We start from the raw sequence: 21,622 nt of genomic DNA, 5'->3' as shown, positions 1-21,622 counted from the left end.
AAAGTCCCTTCAGCTAAACAGCCAGAAAGTCTCCTCAGCTACAATAGATTCACACCTTTTTGCTCTTTAATTTCCTTCTTTTCCTTCCCTTTTTTTTCTAAAGAGAGCACATATTAAGTCATCTTTTGTAAGTCACCGTTTTTGTCTGAGAAATTTAAATTGCAAATAAAAAGAAAATTCTATTTTCCATAGCTGCATCATTATGAATTCACAGCCTATAGCTAATTCTTCTCTAACTTTTCATGGACACAGTCATTGTATTCTATACAGAAACTACCACACAGATTTTCTGCTCCTGCACGTACTGATGTCAGCCTAACACAACACCAAAAAATACTGTTTGCAAATACCATTGCAAGGCACCCCAACACCGTGTTTTAGTCTATGATTAACAGTACCTAACGCCAGCCAAGGCCAGAGCCATTATTCTGAAGTGCTGAAATGTTTCTGTTCAATATTACACTGCATAACTTCACAGTAAATTGGTTTCCAGGTTTATTGCCAAAGTAATTAAAAATTCAAAAGGTTGCTGTTTGAGCAGAACATTATGGAAAAGTATTAAGTACAATTGAACCTGGAGATTATTTCTTTTTATAGTGAGAGCAGCAGGATGGGAGGAGCAAGTTGAATAAGGAAGGTCACATTAGAAGTCCATATTTTAGCAAACACATTTCAGTGGAGCCTCTACCGTAGGAAAGGGCATAAGAAAACTAAAAGGAGGGAACTGTTTCTAAAGCCTTTTTTTAAAAAACCAAAAAATTACTTCTGAAAGCTGGTTCAAAGAAAGGGTGAAGGCCAAGGGAGTTATATGGATTATATGACGTGAGCGTTTAAACTTATATTTGGTCTGGTTTTGCTTTATATTATCTTAATTCTATTTACTAAAGTACTATTTGATTAGCATTCCTCTTTTTTTAATGTCAGAGAAGATTCTGGAGTGTTACTTACAAAAAAAATATTTTTTTTTAAACCCTTTGGGAATACTAAGGTAGAGGAAGGAGGAGAAGGTGAGAGGGTCCGAACCTCAAAGACACAAACCCAACCTTTTCATCAGGTTTAATTTCTGCAAGTTGAATTGTACTAGTGCATATGCTCAGAAGAGATTATATTTAACTACTGCTATAAAATTGGTAACTTGTAATGTCTGGAAATTGCAGAAGGCCTACAGCCACATCCAGTGCATGATTCATCACAGGGCACATCTCAGCTGGTAGCAGCTGATGGCATCACCTGGAGCAAACCAACACACAGTAGTGAGGAGAATTGGAAGTTAGGGGTCTGTAGTCTCTGAAGAGAGATGGTGATCAAAAGGATGTGATGATGAATAAGAGGTGTGTGGTAAGAAAGTCTCAGCTGAGCTGTACATGAATGTATACATTATGTAGAGCAGTGAAGAAATGCACTGTTATCACTCTTGCTTTGCTCTCAGTGAAGGCAGTGATTTGTGTTCAGCTGAAAATCATCAATTGAACAGACAGCACACGAATTTTGTCTGCAACAGAGATCTAATCTCTACCAAGAGCGAGCAGCAATGACAGTGTTGTCTCCCTCTTGCTGTCACACAGCTGAACAGTAAAACCCCACCTGTGCACCAAAACCCACTGTCAGCTCCCAGGAGACTTCACTAGGGTCTCCTATCTTCTGTGTCCCTACACACCTTCTGGGGAGAAAACCCAGAGACACCTCAAGCTCCCCAGCTGGAATAAGTCATGATGAAATGTTTAAGACTCTTAATTAAGATAAGGTTTTGAGTCTTCAACTTGTACTAACTTTTTGAATTTAAACACTCCTACACTAAACCATCCACGGACACTCACTTGGGGCTTTGTCTTGACAGAGGCTTGTTTCTATAGATCAAAAATAGTGCAGTAGAAAAGTTGTCCTTTACTAAGGCTTTGTAACAGCTTTAGATCCTCTTCAGTGTCCTTATTATCAAAATGCTTCTCCTGACCTCACACCAAACCTTTTTTGCCACATGCTCAGCAAATTATTTCCTGCTCTTCTTCCCAGTGGATATGAAAAAACCCTTCCTCCACATAAAAGTCACTTACATGGGAGTAGATGCACAATGACCTATCCTCTGCTTAGACTGAGGAAGTCCTTTATCCTCCATCTACTGATTTCCATATTGGTTTTATGGATGCTGCCAACTATGTCCCTGAGCTTTTTGGAGTGGGTAATTCTATGGAGCTAATTACAATGAAAATTAAACCCAAATAATGGTGTCTGTTTTGTCACTTACATCAGCATAAGTTAGAAAGAGAATCACTTTTTCTTTCATATTGTTAATGTAAATTCAACCAATGCTCTCATTTCCCATTACGAAAAAAGACACAAGCCCAAGCATACACCATAACATCTCTATTAATACAAATTAGCATTGGTTCTGAGCTTAACTTACTCCATTTGAGATGATTAGATATAATTGCAGAACAATTAAGGATTGAGTGACATGCACCAGATGGAATAAATTTGATTTCACAAGTAGCCAGTATAAAGTTCACATAATTAACTCTCATTCTGACATGCAACATTTTGTTTGGAAAAGAGCACTAGGTTTCCAGTCTCTCAGTATTTTAATAAGTAAATTATTAGTCCATTTTTTCCTCAGATGGAAGAAATCATTAGTTTTGTCAGATAATTCTATCCTCCAACTACAGATTCATATAATAATTTGGCCTCCAGCTTAATAAAGTCGAATGGGAGCCCAAAAAATTTGAACATTCATTGACCAAAGTAAATATTACTAGGAAAAAACACATGAAAAAATATTGTTTCATTAAATTACACAAGCAAAACTTCCTTTGGATTCAGGGGAAAGGCTAATGAAATTGGTGCCACAGGCAGATCAGAGAGCTCACATTCACTCTATATGTAAAACTAAGGACAAGATAACAAACATAAGCTGTTTAGAAGTAGTTTCCTACTGAATATATGAGTGTGTGTCAGGCAAATCCTTCACAAAAAATTAGAAGAATCAGTTGACAAACAGCACGATTTTGAGGGCAAAACTTAAATCCAGAATGAGGAATGGTTCACAGCAAAGAAGCATAAAATACTAAAGAATGTCTTTAACACATAGAAAGAAATGCTAGTAACTCACAAATACAAGAGCAGTAGAAAAATGATCTTGTTTTGGAACAGCAAATGATAAATACAAATGAATGCAGTTATTCTCATACTGGATCTGAAATACTTGAGGGATGTAACAAGATAATTATTAACTGTACACTCTAAACAGATGAAGACTCCTTTGTACAGGAGTGCATAACACCATGTATTGCTGCAGATGGAGGGCTGGCTTACACTCATTAGAAATTATGGGGTACATATTTAAGCACATACAAAATTTCAGGAAAACAGATTGTGTTTTTGTCTATGTGCTTTAATGCCTATACTCAGGAATGTGACAGAACTTAATTTCATTTCAAGACAGAATCAGATCAAAACAATTAATGGATGTAGCAAACTGTTATCCTGCAGCAAAGAATTAAAAGGTCATGTTATAGTAACAGCTTTGTTTCTCTCATATGGAATGGTTAACACTAAAAGTTATGTTTCCAATTTCAGAAAATTAGTAAATGAAAAAATACAGGCAAAATTCATTTATTTCATATGGGTAGTTTCACTGCTGCTAAAATCAGAAAAAAAATTAATACAAATAAAAAAGGTGTATATAGGTATATTTATTTTATTTGTGATCAAATACAATTTCTTTAGCCCTGAAAAATGCATTAAAATTTTATTTGTGCATCTGTAACATAAGTGAAGAAGGATCTTGACCTCCATGTTGTTTATAAGGCAGTTAAAGAGGAAACAGTTGCTCATTAGATTTCTACTGACAACAGCAGCTGTGGGAGAGCTGTGTTTATTTCCCTTTCCCACCCAAGATGACTTGAATCTATATCATCCTTTTCCCAGGAGACTGCCTTAATCACCATAGTGTAGCTATTGGAGGGCGCTTAGTTTATCAAGAAAATTATAATTGAAGGTAATTGAAGGGAAAATGTTTCAAACTTTCCCAGTAAACAGGCTTAAATTACCTATGTCCTTCTTACTCTCTTTCAAATTTTTCATTAGCTGCAGTGGAACTTCCTGGCAGAATTCAAACAGTGACTATTCAAAGGAGAGCCTCCTCCCCACTTCAGAAATAAGATCTGAGCAAAATTTCAGCAGTGGTAGGTTTCCACTATGATATTTGAAAAGTCTGTCTGCATTGTATGCATGGTCCATGGGCAAATATTGAATTAAAATTACCATTTATTATTGTACGAAGTTGGATTTTCAGAAGCATTCATGATTGAAGACTTAATAAACTCATGGGACGTCAACCAAGAGCTAATTCATTCTGGCCAGAGCAAATGCAAACATGGTAGTGCTTAAAAACAACCAAGCCAACAGAAATCAGTCACCTGCCAGACAGCATCACAATTTTCCCTGATAGAATGTCAACAGAAGTTTAAAATTGTAATCAATCTGTATTCATTTCAGAGATACAGTTTTCTTTTTCTTTCTTTAATGGAAAAAAGAGAACAACAGGAAGAAAAAAAAGTGAATATTGCCTGCCAAGATTTCAATGCTGAATAAAAAACCACACTTGAAAATCTTATTACAGTGTTTGATTTCCCAACCACACTAATGTACTCTCATAACAGCATTTTTCTATCATGTCTGACAACACATGAACATATTAATGGAGGAAATGATTAATTTTTTCAACTAGCATCTTGGATCAAATATGGGTCCCGATTAAATTTGGTGTGACCTATTACCCAAATAAGAAATACCCAGTATTTTATGCATATGGGGTAAAAAGACCTTAGTCTCTTGATGGCCTCATCATATCTAGCAAAACTTTCAGAAAGACAAATAAATAGACCCAAAATACCATGATGTACTGAAAAAGTTTCTTAATTCTTTCATTGCTAAGTTGGTCTCAATACTCATACCTTTGGCATAATTTGTACAAGAGCAGTCAACTTCCACAGTAGTAATTTTGTGTCTATCACCTTGTTGAGAAACACTTTTTAGATATAATTATAAACCACAAGATAAAAGTTCCACAAAAATGTTGAGATTAACTGAGGTACATCCTAATAAAAGGGAATTTTGTCAACTGCCAGGCAGTATTTTTGCTACTATTTCTCTGCATTGTGATTTGTCATGTTAAGTAGAAAGAGCAAAAAGTGAAACACAGAAGTGAAACTGGAGGATGAAGGATTTAAATTCAAACCTGCTGATTTATAAACCTCTTAACTGAGCATATGAGCAGAATCCCTTGCAAACAAATTCAAGGGTCACACTAAAAGCTTTGCTTCACTTCCTAGGCCCTTGGATAAATATATTCCTTACACATAAAATACAATAGTCACTACAAAAACAGACATGACCCAACTAAATAAAAGTATACAACCTCTTTGTATCATAAGAATGAACAATTATTTGGCTATTCATCTTTTCTATGTGTTGCTCTTCTGTTCACCTAATAGATTTTTAAGTCAGAACATACCATAAGGATAATTTATGTTGATCCTCTATAAAGTGTCCTAATTTCTTTATCAGGCTTGTAACATCTCATGAGCTACATAATTGAAGGAAAAACAAACTGTTGCAGCTTTCCATTATGAAATTTTATCACCAAAGGAACCTATCACTGAAAGCTTAAATTTAAATGGAATTTCTACTGAGTAAATGAAATCTTATTTCTTATTAGATTGGTTTCATCAGTTTTCAGTTTGACAACAAACTGAAATCTAGGAATTAGGCTAGGAATCTTAGCTTAATCATAGCAAGTACATAGTTTACAAATGTTCCACTCTGAGTGAAGGAAACAAAAATTCACAGAATGGGTCAGGTTGGAAGGGACCACAGTGGGTCATCTGGTCCAGCCTCCCTGATCAAGCAGGGTCTTCCCAGAGCACATTGCACAGGACAGCATTCTCTAAAAGCATTGCATGAATTAACAGTGATGCAGTTCAAATCACTAAATCTACAACCAGTAACAGTGACATTTATTCTATTAATAATGCCGGGATCAGCATGTGCCATGGGCATACTGTGCCTGGAATCATTTCAATGTGGTAAATGTGGTAAACCAAGATTTGTATCATCTGTGTCCGACTGGAGGATAAAAAGCAGCAGGTGTTGTGTGAAATTCCCTGCAGATACAATGCTGAGCATAACCTATGCTAACATAAGTGCTGTCTTGAACGAGCGCACATCTCTTGATGTGCAATTCCAGCAACCATTTCTGCTCTAATCAGAGGACTGAATAAAGAATTAGTGACCTAAAACACTGAGTGTCATGTAAAGGAAAGTTTTATTCAGATGTGACAAAAGTCACCCTTTGCCATTTGTTCTTTTTTATAAAGAATTAACATTCTCACTGTGAGATCAAATTGCTCAGCAAGTTATCACATTAACCTTCTTAGTAATTTTCTTTCAAAGAGTCTTGGAAATTCACATTTTTTCCACACACTTGAAAATTCAACGAAAATGGCACTGCCTGCTTTTCAACAATCTAAAAGGACCTCAAATTTACAACTGAATACCTTCCCACCTCTCACCTTGGGATGATACTTCAGAAGGCAACTGTAATTCAGATTCATTGCATTCATGTACTTCAAACCTGTGGCTATTTACTAGCAGGGAGAAGTTCAAACATTACAATTCTTGTTGGAGGGAAACTGATCAAATTGTATGTTCAAACAACCACATTTTTCCTCTGTGGTTGCAGTCTTCTGAAATCTGAGAGTCCTGCTGTTGAAACTCCCTCCCATAAATCTGAAGAAGGGTAAGTGACCTACCTTAGAAAGCCCGCCTACTTCCAAATAGAAGCAGATAATGAAAACATTCCAGGTGACCCACAGGGCAGTCCACACCGTGTACTGAACACAAAGCCGGGTGAGAGCAAGAAAGAGAGAAAAATAAAACGTTAAGATGAAACTGCTTCATACTGAGCAGATCAATAATACAAAACTGATATCAATAAGCATTGTTCTTCTGGGAACAGCCAAGAACAGAGAGTTCAGAAAAGGAGCTCCCACTGCAGAAGTCCCCTAAGAACCACCGGAAATTACAAATTCAATATTCATTGCTGTACTAAATAAATACCAATAAAACAGATTTATTCTTTACAGTTTTACACTATCCTACTGATATCAATTAAGTCCAAAATGCTGACTGGTTTTGGGACAACTCTGAGTCATTTTTAAATCACAATTTAGCTCTCTTAAAGGAAATTTCAGATAAGCAAAATACTGTAAATAAGTAAATATTACTGAAATAACATTTAAATATTATGAAGAAAGGTACAAGAAAAAAGCCAAAGAACCCATGTCTATTGATCTGGTAATCTAGATTTTTTCTTTTTAAACAAATAGGTAAAGTGTAAATCTGATCTCTTGAGAGTCTTTCACAGTAAAACATACTTTACTACATTAAAATTAGCTCACTACTTCTCCAAGCCTTTTGCCATGAATCTGATCCAAAAAAAGCACACTTAACAGTTTAACATATACTCACACCTCTCCTGGGTTCTCCAGCATGGTACTGAACTCATACAGCACTCACAGCATGAATGGGACATTAATTCATTTACTTCAAAATTTTTTTGCATTTTACCTGTCAGCTCAAGAGACTGGCACCATTTCTCTACAGATGCACTGTTGACTGACATACAGCTGTGCCCTATTCCCAAGGAACTCTCCAGGTACTCTACCTCAGGAGCATCTCACCCTGACGGGCCAAGTGTCCACGCAGCCATGCTGGAGCTGCATCCACTGGAACAAAAGCAGTGAGCAGCAGCACTGCCACTTCACATTTGCACACTTGGAGCCTTCACAGTGGAGAAAACCACTACTAAGAGCTTTTGCAAGTCTACTTAGCTGTGGCCAGATTAGGATTAGTACCTCTTGTTTTCTTCACTATGATCATTAATGTTTCACATCTTAAACTACCATGCATTGCACAGGTGCCATCAGTTTGGCTTTCCTGGGCCATTTCTGGGTTTTGTTCCCCTCTTTGGTCCTCTCCCTGTCATGTACAATGACAGGTTCAGGCAAAGAAGATTGAACTTTTTCCCCTCCTTGATTACTCCCCCCTGCATAGGGCCATTTCTGTACATCAAAAAGGTCAACTGCTTTAATATAATTTCTTCTGAGGAATGTAGGCAGTTGGGCAATGGTCCAAGAAGTAGGTCACTAAGGACCAAAACAAGAGTAACACTCCTGGGCCATTTCCTCTGTCTTACAGAGAAGGGCAGTGTGGCAGCTGAAGGCTGGGTTATTATAAAATAGAAAAAGCTGTTGTGGTCTGTGAGCAATACGAGGTCTGTACTGTTCATATGACTAACCCAGAGTACATCACTTTTTACTACATTTTTTGGCTTTGTAGTAACTTGATGCCATCATCAAATACTGATTTTCTAACATTTATATTTAGAACATTACATGCAGAGAGTTCAAAATTAATGAACAACTCATACAATCCCAGTTGCATGTAAAAAGCAGAACTTAGACTATTTGGAAGTATTCTCCTTTTTAAGAAAGAATTTTTTTATCTCTCTGTGAACTAAATCTGTCATCACAACAAAAGGAATTCTATTTGATCTGCCAGGCCAAGCCAAATCTGTAAATGGCCTCATTCTGTCCCATGGGCACCAATGCTGTATTATTCAGGGAAAAACTGTCAGAGCCTGCTTTCCCAGGCCAGGCTATGCTGTTTTACACAGTTAGGACCAGTTTGGTTCCTGCTCCACCATGAGGATTACTGAAAGAGAAGTGCAGGTGCAAAGCAGGTGTGCACCTTGAAAGCCAGCTGCTGCATATGGAGAAGCTCTTCCTACATGCTCACTGAGCTGCAGAGATCTAAATTTGAGCTCCATTTGTTTTTTAAAAATAACAATTATATTATATTCAGTAATTAGTACTATTTAATTTTTTAAAGTAGGAAAGCTATTGTCTTCTTGGATATTCAAGGAGCAAATTCTTTTCTTGCATAGTTTTATAGGTACTTAAGGAAAGGTTATACGACAGCGAAGGCAAGAAAGCAAAATTAGGAAATGTCAGAATTTGGGCTGTGCATGCCAACTTAATTTTTCTGTTTTGTGGCTGTGCAATACAATCAAAACATTAGTAAAATCATCATAAATGTATTTTTATTTTAAAAGATCTTACCTACCCTAACGCATTTTATGAACATCTAGCTCAATACTTCTTTTCTCCTTGTGGCTCAGACCCTGCTCTGAGGACAGAATATTAATTTCCTCATGAGGTTTACTAAGATGCTCATCGCTGTAATGTGTGAGAGCTGCACAAACATTAACTAATTTATTTTATGTTATAAGGGAATGATACAGCTCTCAGAATGCAAATGATGTTCTGATACATGCAGAGATTACATTCAGAAGTATTCATACATTATAAGCACCCAACTTGAGGTCCTTAAGAGTTCATTTTTCAGAATGCTTGAGGTTATACACTCAGTTTATAAACTCAGTGTTCAGCTCCCTGGGGCTGAACGCACAGCACTTGTGCAAATCAGACCACAAGGTCTCAAGACACGAATCTAGAATGCAAAGGGAAAACAAAGCATGTGACAGGTTCTGTTAAACTGACTCACTTTGTGTCAAAATAGGTTTCAGTGGTTGAGAGCAGAGATAAAACTCAGCGACTGAGCACAGCCTTCACAGCAAAAGCAATCCTTTATTGGTAGTATGTGCCTCACTCTTCCCATTGTCTTCTGTTTTCTGAAAATCAGGTTTCTATTCTACATCTGTGATCACCAGAAAACCCCCAAATGTCTATCCTTTCTACTGAAGCTGAGGCAAAATATAAGAATTAGTAGGTGTCTATCTAGTTCAAGTCTGCAAATATATAAAAGAATCATAGTAAGACTGTGCAGAAGGGCTTTAAAAGCAACTTTTCTAAAATTTTGAGTGTTTCTTTCTGAAAAAATTGTAACACTTTCTGACATTATATGCACTGTGTAAATTTATATGTATATACATTTTAGGTTAAAAAAAACCCAAACCACCAAGCAACATTGCATTATGTGGCATCACACTAACACCTGCTTGAGTCATTATGAAAGGTGTAACTTTTAGATCCATGATGCAGATTTCTTATTTTTGCTAGCAGAGCAACAGTCCAAATTGCCATCCTCCGTGTGAAGGGGCATGTCATGCATGCTGGCAATTTTCTCTCAGTGCCTACACTGAGGCACTGAGTTAAGGTCTGAGACAACAGGTCCACACTGACCCTCAGGTTTCCCTTCCCTCCCAGGCACCTAACCTGTGGTCGTGCCCTGACCTGCCATTTAACCTCTCCCACTCTGTGTCCTGAACATTATCCTGTCCATCCTGCTGGCTCTGCTCACCCTCACTTCCCCACACCCAGCAGTTCCTGCCTAGTTCTTTGGCCACCCACATCCTGACCACCCCAGCTCAGCTGGCCTCATACTCAATGTCACAACCCTCACCACATCTGGCATGAAAAAGGAATTTTCCACACAGGTTGAAACAAAAAGAAGAGTTGGTATTTTTATTTTATATCCCAAATGATGCATCACTTAAAAATCACCTGGATATTTTTGTAACAGTTTCCTTCTAGAGGAAGGACCTAGGACCAGGCCATAATCCTTGCTTCTTTCTCCCCATAATGCACTACTTTGTTTTCTTTCTTTTGGTCTTTTGCACTAATGATTGTATTCTACATGGTCTGAGGAAGCATTTGAAGTCTTACCAATGAAGTGGAGGGAGTACTCACTAAACCTTACAGGTTAAGCATCTAATAAATATTCCCTCTCATAATGTCAGCCTCTCTACTACAGTGAGATTTGACTCTACAACCTCCTGACTCTAGAATCATACTGAAACCAATACAGAAATACATTTCATATATCAGTGAAATACAAACATTTCTAGGTTAAAACAATTGCATTGGATGGACAAACCATCACAAGAACAACTGGTTAAGGAAAAGAAAAAAAGGGAATTTTATAAGTTTGAATATTACAAGGATTGTGGGATAAGTTTAGCTTTAATGAATAAACTATCTCAAGAGTATATTTAAATCTGAAGAGCAGCCACTACTGTGACAGTGTCATTCATGGCATTAGAGGGAATGAATGTTGGCTCAAGGACACTTCAAGGGAAAGAAGCCACCACTGAGTTGTCAAAGCATCCCCCTGTAACACCTGGCATCAGTACTTGCAGAGCCTTATTAGCCATTTTTATGAAAGATGGCCAGGGAAGTGACATAAATCAGCACGATGGAGCAGTAACAACACAGGACTTACCAGGAAGGATAATTCAACAAGTTAAGCCTAAATATTAGGCTTAATTAAGCCTAAATATTTTCATTGTCTGTATAAGATTTGCTTGAATATGAAATAAAGTATCCTATACAGCCTTTCTTCTGCTGTTCTGGTTTTTTTTATTTGTTTGGGGTTTTTTTAAGAAACTCTTTCCTGGCTTTTCAACAATATCCATTGCCTATATATCATATTATTTAATGGAATACATTAAGGCAAGTAAAGCAGAGATATCCACCATAGATTCTCCCTATTTAAATGTATTATTTTCATCCCTCACTATTTATTAATTTTTTTTTCAGCTTTGAGCCTGGCTTTTGAAATTTTAGCTATATGACTCATCATTCAGAAGCCTTTTGAAGTCTCATATCAGAAGTAGCAGAGGGAGAAGATCCCCAGCTTTAACAAGTATCCTGTCATCATCATTAATCAATTTTAACAGCCTGAAAATCTTGCTGGTGATAGCAAGATCTGTTAAGAAAGGAAAAGCATGAACAAGGAAACAGATCACAGCAGAGCTCTGGAGCTTCATGACAAGAGTGCAACAGCATAGTTAGAACTGAAATTCAGCTGTTTCTTTCTTCTTTGCAAATGTTTGGGTAAGTTTCAAATGAGGTAATGTGGGAAAATTAGGAATCAGCTCTGCACTTTTATGCCCCCTGGGAACTTTGCAGATTTAATTCAGTCACAAAATATTCAAATACTGAAAATAGCACATCCGCTTAGTGACAGGACAAATTGTTCACAACATTTATCTAAATTACTAATTAATACAAAACCTATTAGAAATAATTATTGGATTTAAACTAATTAGGACACTTGGAGTCAATGTTGTCACTCCCTCACTGTTTCCTAAACTCTGAGGACATGGTATTTTAAGTATGAGCAAGTGAAATTCCAGATTTATTTCAGAATCACCACCCAATGGTCCTGTATCTGAGGGACTGTATACAGTGAACACGAACCACCATCTTTAACTACTTGGAATAAGAATTCCATCTCAACAGAGACCCCTCATGTATGAGCCACTGCATGCCAGCTCTTAGATGGTGAGATACTTTTTTGGTAGAAAGCTCTTATGCCAAATTTTAAATCACTCAAATTAATTTCTTTATTCAGGCTTTTAATCAGCAATGACTGTATTTATGGTGCAGCTTATGTGGTAACTAAATCCTAGTGATAAACTGGCCAGCCTGGGTTCAATGGCAGGGGAAGAGTCAGAAGCATGAAACTGCTATTGTTTTTATCAGTTTCTATTGCAGCCCTCACTGAACTTCTTGGCTCTATGTACCTGCAACAAAAGCCTGCCCAACTGTGCCTGCAGAAGCACTTTCTTATTTGACTGCACTATAGATGTGTTTCAAATTATGTTCCCTACATGTATTACATTTATTCACTTACTTTCCTATTCCTTCCATATTTCAAAATCTGAGGAGACTGAACATGACATACGCAGCATAAGATGACAAAGTGAAAGCTTTTGTGTAACTTCACTTATCAGGGAAACCTTCAGGCACAGACTTCATTGCACAAAGATAGATTAAAAACACTCTCTTGAGATTAAACAGTGGCTCTAGAGCTGGTCAGCTGAAGTCAAGATCACGATTAGAGTATGACAGATTATCATGAGGACAACTTGTGTGCACACATGCCAGATTAATTTTGTGGAGACAGTTTACAGAAGTAAACCACTGTAACTGGCATGATTCTCTCTTTACTTCAGCTTTTTAATATTGTGATGGGATCATCTGCATTAGTGAAGCTGATTTCCAGGGAAGTCTTCTGGAAAAGACAATGGATACTAAGCATAATTTTCTTGAAGCAATTAGGTACTTTTCCAGTTAAACTTAATCTAAATCAAAAGAGTACGTAAGAGTAAATAAAAGCATGACTCAAAATACTTCTTCAGCCACAGACACAGTACCAAATTCTTGGGATTGTAACTAACAAATCCAGGGGCTCAGATGTGGCCAAAAGTGGACCTGTGAACATGGAAGGCCATGAAGTTTCTCCACAAATTTGAAGCCTAATTAACTCAGAGCCTTGGTAAGAATCTTTCTGCATAGTGTTTAAAATTGAAATTCAGGACACTACTGAAGATTTGCATTAAACAGACTTTAAAGTCAGCAGTAGAAGTTGGGCTATCACTTTTGCCTTAGTGAATACAGCCAGTATGCAGCTGGCACTGGTAGGGGTCTTTACTGTCAGTACCACTGACTCCTTCTGGGGCTTCTGGGGACAGTGGACAAAGCTACACTGTGGCTGGCAGAGCCCTAGGAAGCCCAGCTTCTGGGGAGCACGTGTTGCTATAGACTGGAAGATCCTCAGGCTATGCTCAACAAGAACTTAAAGCTGATGTGACCCTGCACTGCTGTGGAAAGACTCCATGCACTTTTCTCCTTCCTCTGGCTACTTCTTCCCATTCTCCCTCTCCCATCTCCTGGAACAAGCAAAGCACATCAAAGAGCTCACCTTCACTTAAATTAACACCAGAAAAGAAAATAGTTTCTTTCAACCTGGATCTGTTTACCAAGGGGTTGAACTGTACCTGTTTAAGAAGGGGTTGAACTGGTACCTGTGCTGGTGCAAACAGAGGAACAGCACAGGGACTGAAGGCAGCTGCTGAGCAAAGGGAGTTTTGCTTATGCTGCTTGAGGTATTCACTGAATTCAACCTGAGGGCAAGGCTAGGCATGAGGCTGAGCTGACAAGTTTGGAGCTAGCAACAAGAGAAGTCTTGCAACTCCTTCCTTCCCCTCCACCTCCCCAGTGCTGTTCATAAACATGCAGTCCCAATTCCTGCCTTACGCCAACCTTGGCAACCATTGGAACCTCACAGAATGGATTCAGGTCACCAGTTTAGCAAAAAAATCTCCACTTTTTGCTAGGTTGGTTTTCTGACAGCTTAGAAATGGGACTAACTTACTGACAGATCCAGTTAACTCCTGCCAGAAGTGGGGGAGAGGATCTGGGTAAGTGTTCAGTCAGGGAACAGTGGGAACAGGAAGACACGACAGCCACCCTATTCTGCTGGTGTTGAGTTGTGAGGTCAGTTACAGACACCTCATGTTACACACTTCAGGATTTGGCTCAAACTACTCCTACTTCACTGTAAACCCTGTTTTAGTAAGGATATAATCACAGATCACTCAGGGAGGTGGTGTTGGGATGGAGAAGTGGGTAATCACAGAACATTCTGAGCTGGAAGGGACCCACAGGAATCATCAAGTCCAGCTCTTAAGTGAATGGCCCATACAGGGATCAAACCTGGGACCTATGGCATTATTAGCACTGTTCTCTGACCAGCTGGGCTCTAAAGCCTTGATCTTCCCCAGTAATGAGTACTGGCACCTGCTGCAGCAAGAGCTCCTAAATATATGCTTAAAGATCAATCAGAGTAAGAGTTCAGTTAAAGCAGCAGAAAGTACCTTGTGGGGAGGTGTTTCTTTCTTTAATTATGAGTTTTCTACCTCTACTTTAAAACAACTTTTGTACAGCCTAAAATATTCAATTACATAGGAAAAGATATAGAGACAGTCAACATCTGTTGCATTTCATTTGAAAATATAAACAGAGCTTGCATCATTGAACAGCAGTGATGAACCTGAGGGGCAAGAAATTTTGTAGTGTTGCACTTCAGACATGAATTTCCTACATAATTTTACAGATGCTTACACTCGCTCCTTATGCATAAAATGGAGAGCATGAAGCAGAAAGGTGAGTCATCAATTCATGGATGCCCAGTTCTCCAACCACAGATAATAGATAAAAGTGCTGTTTTTTATATCAATCAATTTTCTATTCATTATAGTCTGCTTGTAAGCCTAGCTAGCATGAGTATAATCCCGGATGCACTTTTTGTTCACTTTTCTTTAAGACGTGACAAAGAATTACAGGATTCCAGGCTTGAGTAGAAAAGATGAAGCTTTTAAAGTATTTGTTTAACGAGTTTTCCCCAGCAGACATTTATTTCATTCCTTTGTAAGGAAAAAGATAACTTTAGCCTCTCAAAATCCATTACTGACAACACAACCAAAATGTTCCAAATACAGCCATTACCAGGTAAAGACATAATAGTCTTACATTCAAAAATGAACGTGGGGGAGGAACAGAGATTTTTTTTTTTTTGTTGGCAGTTTACTTCACAGCTTTGAAATTTCTTTTTATTCCTGGCTATATTGAGAACATGGGAAAAAAACAACTGAGAAGATTCAAGTTACAAGCACCAGAGAGAATTTACAATAATTTAGGGTCAAAGCCATAAATACAGGTCTTGACAAAATTACATGTAAGTGAGAAGGAGACTTCTTTGGAACCCATGGGTCAGAGGACCAAAGAAATTTCTATAATCATTGCTCTTCTCTGCTTAAGAGAAAGATGTAGTCAAATAAAACTTGGCCATTGCAAATTTTTTTTTTATAATCACCATCAATTCTTGTTGGTTACAAAAAGAAGAGTTTGTACTTTATTTATTTATTTACATAGTCTAATTGACTTGTACCAAAGTCATATTTTTGGCAGCACTTTCTCCAGGTTACCTGTTTTTGATAATGTCCAAAATCTCAAAAAAAATTCATTTAGTAGTCCTAAATTTGCAAAAAGACATGGAGACCTGTATAGTTTCTCCAGAAATACCATCTGGTGTTTTGAAACCAAGAAAATTCTGCTTTGTAACAGGTTTTATGGCAAAAAACAAAAAAGAAATATAATAAATGAGACTTACCACGACTATATATCGAGGCCTAAACTGGATGGTTCCAAACAAACCCAAAATGACAACTATTATTTGTAGGAAATTGCCAAGGATAGGAGCCCACTGGAAACCCAGGAAGTCAAAGATTTGTCTCTCTAATGCTGCCAGCTGTAAGAAAACACATAAACAGAAGATCCACTTTTTAATTATGGGTTGGACAGAACATTTGATATTTTATTATTTGCACGAGGGTTCACCAGTGAGAGAGCAAAGCTATGCAAACCCTGCTATTGCTTCTGAAAACCCATCACGCTCCCTCCCTTCCCCATGTCTTTGTTTTCATAGATTTACTCTCAACCAGACTCGACTGCAAGTTCCTCAATCTGTTCCTGAAAGCCCAAAAGGGCCCAGACAAGTCCCAGACATGGCCACTGTGATCCCAGGGGCTCCTTAATGTAGGAATTAAGGAACACTGCTGGAAGCTCCTGAGGCACAGACGTAGGCTCAGGGGGTGAGAGGCAGTAGAAAATGTTGGAAGACCTCAGAGCAAACTGCTTCAAAACCAGCAGCCAAATGAGCCATCTGTGCTCTTCAAAAGCTGCTACGTTACTTTTGGGCAACTACAAATCAGAAAGAAATGGTAGCAGCCTAGTAGCTCTCCTCCCACTGTCCTCATGGCATTTTGGGTCTGGATTTAGTTGGGTGTGGAAAAGAAGGAAACTAAGAAGCATCAGCCTTCATCTTTGCATCAGCATGTGGTTCTTAGGTATATCTGAATTTCTGAACATTAGACAAAAAAGAAAAACAAAAAGCCAAATATAAAATTCTCATGCAAACACATTTGCTACTCATTTTTGACAATCCAATTCCCCATTCTAAACATAGAAAATCAACTTTTTAGCAGCATATTTGTTGGAGTTTAAACTTAGTTCAAAATTTTTTGCAGCTGTAGCAGGATAATCTTGAGCAGCTAAATAGAAATCTACTGAGAAACAACTGAATTTCTGTGCTTGCTAGAATTTATTAACATCTACTTGATTTTACTACATTGTTACAAACCCTAAAATTTACTGAAATATGCACTTACAATATTTATAACTGAGACAGATGGAGCAAGCACGGCTCTATGAATACCAACCAAAGTATTATCATATGTGGGTATTTCACATAAACCATTTCATTTTACACATTATGGCCAGATCCAATCTTCACCTGCAAGATGAGGCTAGGTGTCACTGAGAGCAGAATCAATTTTTTCTGTACAAAACCCTCCATTACAGCAGACATGAAAACCATATTCTCTATGCTGAGCTTAATAAATATGATGAATCTAAACAAAGAAATTAATAAAAGTTGAATCATCAGCTTGGTGCAGCTCCTTTGCAATCAGTGAAGTTTCATATAGCTGACTTTTATCAGCTAAACATCTGACCCAGCATACATAATTGAAAAATCACACAGTACAACACTAGGGTGCCCCAAATCCCATGTGCAGGATGGTAAAAAAAGAGTTTTGAAAGCTCTTTGGCACAGTCAGAACTTACAGTTTATGGCCTGGCAACAACATACTGAGAGTCCTGTATCACATAGGAAGGCATTTATGACATCCATGACCAGAGCCAGAGACTTTTTCCTTCTCATTACAAGTGGAAATCTTCTGGGCCAGCAAAACAGCTGAAACAATTCAGAGACCACCAGTTTTCAGAGACAATGTGTCTTCTTCCTGAAGCCCTTGCATTAGCAAGCAAGAAGAAGATGGAGCTGTCAAATCAGACAAGGATTTGTTTAGTGTCACCTCTGCCCTGACATTCACTGAAACCCTCCTGCATCTTTGGTCTTCACCTGCACCAATAAAGTGAATGTGCACCATCACAATCCCAGCACTGAAGGCAGCTGGCTGAGCACTGTCTCCATTAAAGTGTCCTTGGCTCTGAAACAGGACAGCTGTGTGCAAACTATACCCTTACCTACTCAAAATGGCCCTTGGCCGTGGGTTTCCTCTCTTTGGGAAGGCCACTGGTCACAATATCCCTGGTTAATGTGACACAAAACTTTAATGGCTCACTAACATCCACAATGTCACTGCCTGGCTACCTCCCCAGGCACGAGACTGTGCTGGTGTCAGGAGCAGAGAGCTTGCCCAGAGTGGGTACTGAGGAAATTCACACTGGTGGGTCATGGATGCCATCATGCATTTTATGTAGCTTTGAAACACCCAGAGCTATCTGAAAGACAAAAGCCTGCAGCACAAATATGAATGAAGCTGTTTGGTATCTGTCCCTTCTTAAACTGACCCTTGGGATAAATTTTCAGATCACCTTAAATGCCTGAAAAATGTAAAACTGGAACAAAAATGAACACAACCACTGCACTTTGCCACCAGACTCATGCTAAAAGGCTTGGTGTTCAGCTCATGCCTAAACTGGATCAGATAAAAAGTTTGCTTTCATGTGCATCTCCCTGATATCTGCCAAGCAAGTTCTAAGTACATCCATCAGGCAGGTCTGGGCTACCTCTAAATACCTCACTGGCCACAAATGTATTCTCAAAGATAAGGGTGCACATATATATATTCACCATAGACAGAGTTACACATGAAAAAAAAAGATTATTAGCCTTTCCATGGAATACTGTGGTTAAGGCACCCACCACAAACACAGAGAAATAAAGTTCAATTTCCTCTCCTGATGCCTGAGTTATTCATTCTTCTCTTCCCACTTCCTATCCATTAGAATACCAAGGGAAAGAGCTTCTCTTTGAAGCTGTGTCACAGGCAAAAAATAAAAATTTGTACTTCTCGAGTCAAAAAGAGAGCACAAGCAGAAACATGAGGGTACAGTCTATTGCCTATGGCACTTGTACAAAACTGGGAGAATTGCTCGTGTTTCATGCCTGCAGGGCTCACTCTTTATTTTATATACAGTGACAGCATGAAACCACTGAAGGAGCCCTGGAAGCAGGATGCCAAGCATACAGTACCATTCCTTCCCCACCAAGTAGTGCTTTCACCATCAGGCTATGCAGAGAGACCTTCCTGCACAGCTAAGTCTCATTGATTTTGCTCTTGTCACCAACACAGAGTAATTTGTCTCATCCCCAAAGCCCACAGAATACATTAGCAGAGGTGGTGTGGGGGGTGAGGAGAATCTTAAGAAAAGAAAGAGGTAGGAGGCATGTCTTTTCTCCTCAAATTGCTACTCTCCTCTAAATTTTAACACCTTGCAGGCAACACAGACAGAAGTTAAAAACCTAATAATTCATTATCATGGCAGAGGAAACATATTAAGATTTGTTTTCTTTATACCATAAGCAATATGGACTGAATAGAGGAGACATCTGAGTGCTGCTGTTCTCATGTCTAGTAGAGCCCCCAAGAAGCAGTGAAGGCCACAAAGATTTTAGCTCTGTGCAAATGAAAAAGCAATCCCTAACACAGGCTGTGATTCAGGTAATTGATTTGACAGAAATCATCAGAATAAAGGGGAAAATGTGAACATTTACAGGCTGGTTTTGCACAGATATGCAGAGCCCATACTGTTGATGTTTGCCCAAATCCAAAATCTCTGTTTCCATTATTGGTCACCAAACTAGCCTAGATTCTGTGAAAGATAGTTTCACTTGGAGTTAGGTGCATGTGAGTACTTTAAAATATTACACCAGAAACATTTTGATTATAAGGAAGTTGTTTCGCTCAACACAAATTTTCTTTTTCTCAACAAGAAATTTTTCCACATTAATTTCTAATTTCATTACCATTTTCAGATTCTTCTGAAAACAGCCTAAAAAACTAAAACCTAAAGGGAAGGGAGAGGTTCCCAAAATTAGCTGGCTCAACTTCTTCCATTGCTGGAAGACAGATAATCAATTTAGCAGAGCAGAGGAGCTTGAGGCTGCAGCTGGGGTATGCTCAATGTGACAGAGGTCCTTTGGAGGTTTACTATCATACCAGTTCCCTACCAAGTTGGGAGAGGCTGCACCTCCACTACTTGTGACAACTGAGGCAACAAAGTTTGGGACTGTCCATAATAAATTGTTGTTTGATACTTTTTTAAATGAGTAACATAGAAGTGGAATGAAACCCCAAACATTTCTTGCAAATAAAAGAGGAGAGTTTGTTTCAGCAACTTAGATATTAGGTGTACGTTTATACTGAAAGCCATGTTCAGTTGAGTAAAATATTTTCATTAGAACTTATAAAGATATATCAGAGTTGATGGGAAATAAAATTTTCTTATCATAACAACACTTGGAAAAGGATGTATGATATTTCTTATTACTGCTTGCAGGGGAGTGCTTTTTTATTTAGTCACCATCGTCACTGACAATCTTGCAATGCAAAGTGCAAGACTCGGGAGACCAGGACTAGCAGTAAAAGGCTCTAGTGGGACTAGCACTTCACTTAATGAAGTCTTGGGTTTTTACCTCTTTGTTTCACTAAATCTTCCAAACATTTCCCATTTCCCACTTCCTGCAGAGCACAAGGTACTAAGCTGCCACATGGGGCTTCAATAAAGTCATTCAGGGTGAACTTTCACTTCCAGCCATGCTCAAGCCCTTTTTTATTAAGGGCAGGAAAACCTTCAGGTGAACTAATCTGTTTGAACTCTGAGCTTCTTCACCTAGAGAGGCCAACCAGATGTGCAGCACAATTGGAACCTCCTGAACAGAAAAAATAGTGCAACTGTAGCATAAATGTTTTACAAGCAGTTTAAGGCAAAGGAGTAGCAAAATAAAAGGCAATGCTGCATAGGATCTGCAGAAAGAAACCACCAAGATAATCCTCATCAACAGAGAAATCAAAAAACATTTTTGAGAGAAGGATTCAACAGGCTGCCCTGTGAATTAAACCCCTCCTTTAAATTCTCAGGTCCTATTATACTTCAAAATATATATCAGAAGCTGTCTGAGTGATGAGACACCCCAGCAGAGTGATAAAGTCAACTTTTGAATTCGTGTTAAAACTCAATTTTCTCTTCTGTCAGAAGCATCAAGGAAAACAGTCAGTTTTATAGTTTAATAGAAAAGTTTTATAAATGACATGTTAGTTTGAGATTAATAAATAGAACCAAATCCATAACAGAAGAAGTCACTGTATCAAGATGAAGAGTTTTCAAATGTAATAGATCACTTCATACAAGAAAAGACCCAAGAGTGGCATGATAGAAACAGAAGACTATAGAATTGCTAAATGTAAAAATAAAAGATTAAGGATATAGCTGCAAATTTGATATCATATAAATTACTAAATTAAAAAAACTGGGAAGTATAATCAACTCTGCATTTGATACTAAAAAAGTTGCTTCACTCTGTCATGTAAACAATCCCTAGAAATTATAAGAAACACAAAAATATCAGTAGTGTATCTAACACACCTGTATTTGAGAAATCTACCAAAAATCAAAGAAATATTTAATAACTGGAGAGTAAAATTATATAGCTTTGAAATCCTTTTTGAAATTAAACAATTTTACAAGCTAGAGAAAAAAAGGAAAAAAATTATGACTTCACAAATGGATACTTACTGTTACAAATAGACTCAGCTTTCAAAAATTAAAATAGTATACAAAAAGTGGCAAAAAAAATTACAGTTCATAGCATTCATTTTCTAAATTCAGGT

General features: G+C 38.0%; 1 protein-coding gene across 2 annotated transcripts in view; it reads right to left on the bottom strand.

Annotated features, from left to right (window-relative positions):
• Nucleotides 1–21,622, bottom strand: part of NKAIN3 (sodium/potassium transporting ATPase interacting 3) — a 330,136-nt gene that overhangs the window by 158,876 nt on the left and 149,638 nt on the right. For both annotated transcript variants that reach the window (XM_059855788.1, XM_059855701.1), the window contains exons 2-3: nucleotides 16,036–16,173; nucleotides 6,807–6,887 (exon numbers count right to left, since the gene is read on the bottom strand). In XM_059855788.1, the coding sequence (XP_059711771.1) occupies nucleotides 6,807–6,887; nucleotides 16,036–16,173 (219 nt within the window). The remainder of the gene's footprint in view (nucleotides 1–6,806; nucleotides 6,888–16,035; nucleotides 16,174–21,622) is intronic.

The sequence above is a fragment of the Haemorhous mexicanus genome, chromosome 1, assembly GCF_027477595.1.
Source record: "Haemorhous mexicanus isolate bHaeMex1 chromosome 1, bHaeMex1.pri, whole genome shotgun sequence".
Taxonomy (NCBI): Eukaryota; Metazoa; Chordata; class Aves; order Passeriformes; family Fringillidae; genus Haemorhous; species Haemorhous mexicanus.
Note: the sequence above shows the minus strand (reverse complement) of the source record. Positions and strands in the feature narration are given on the sequence as shown.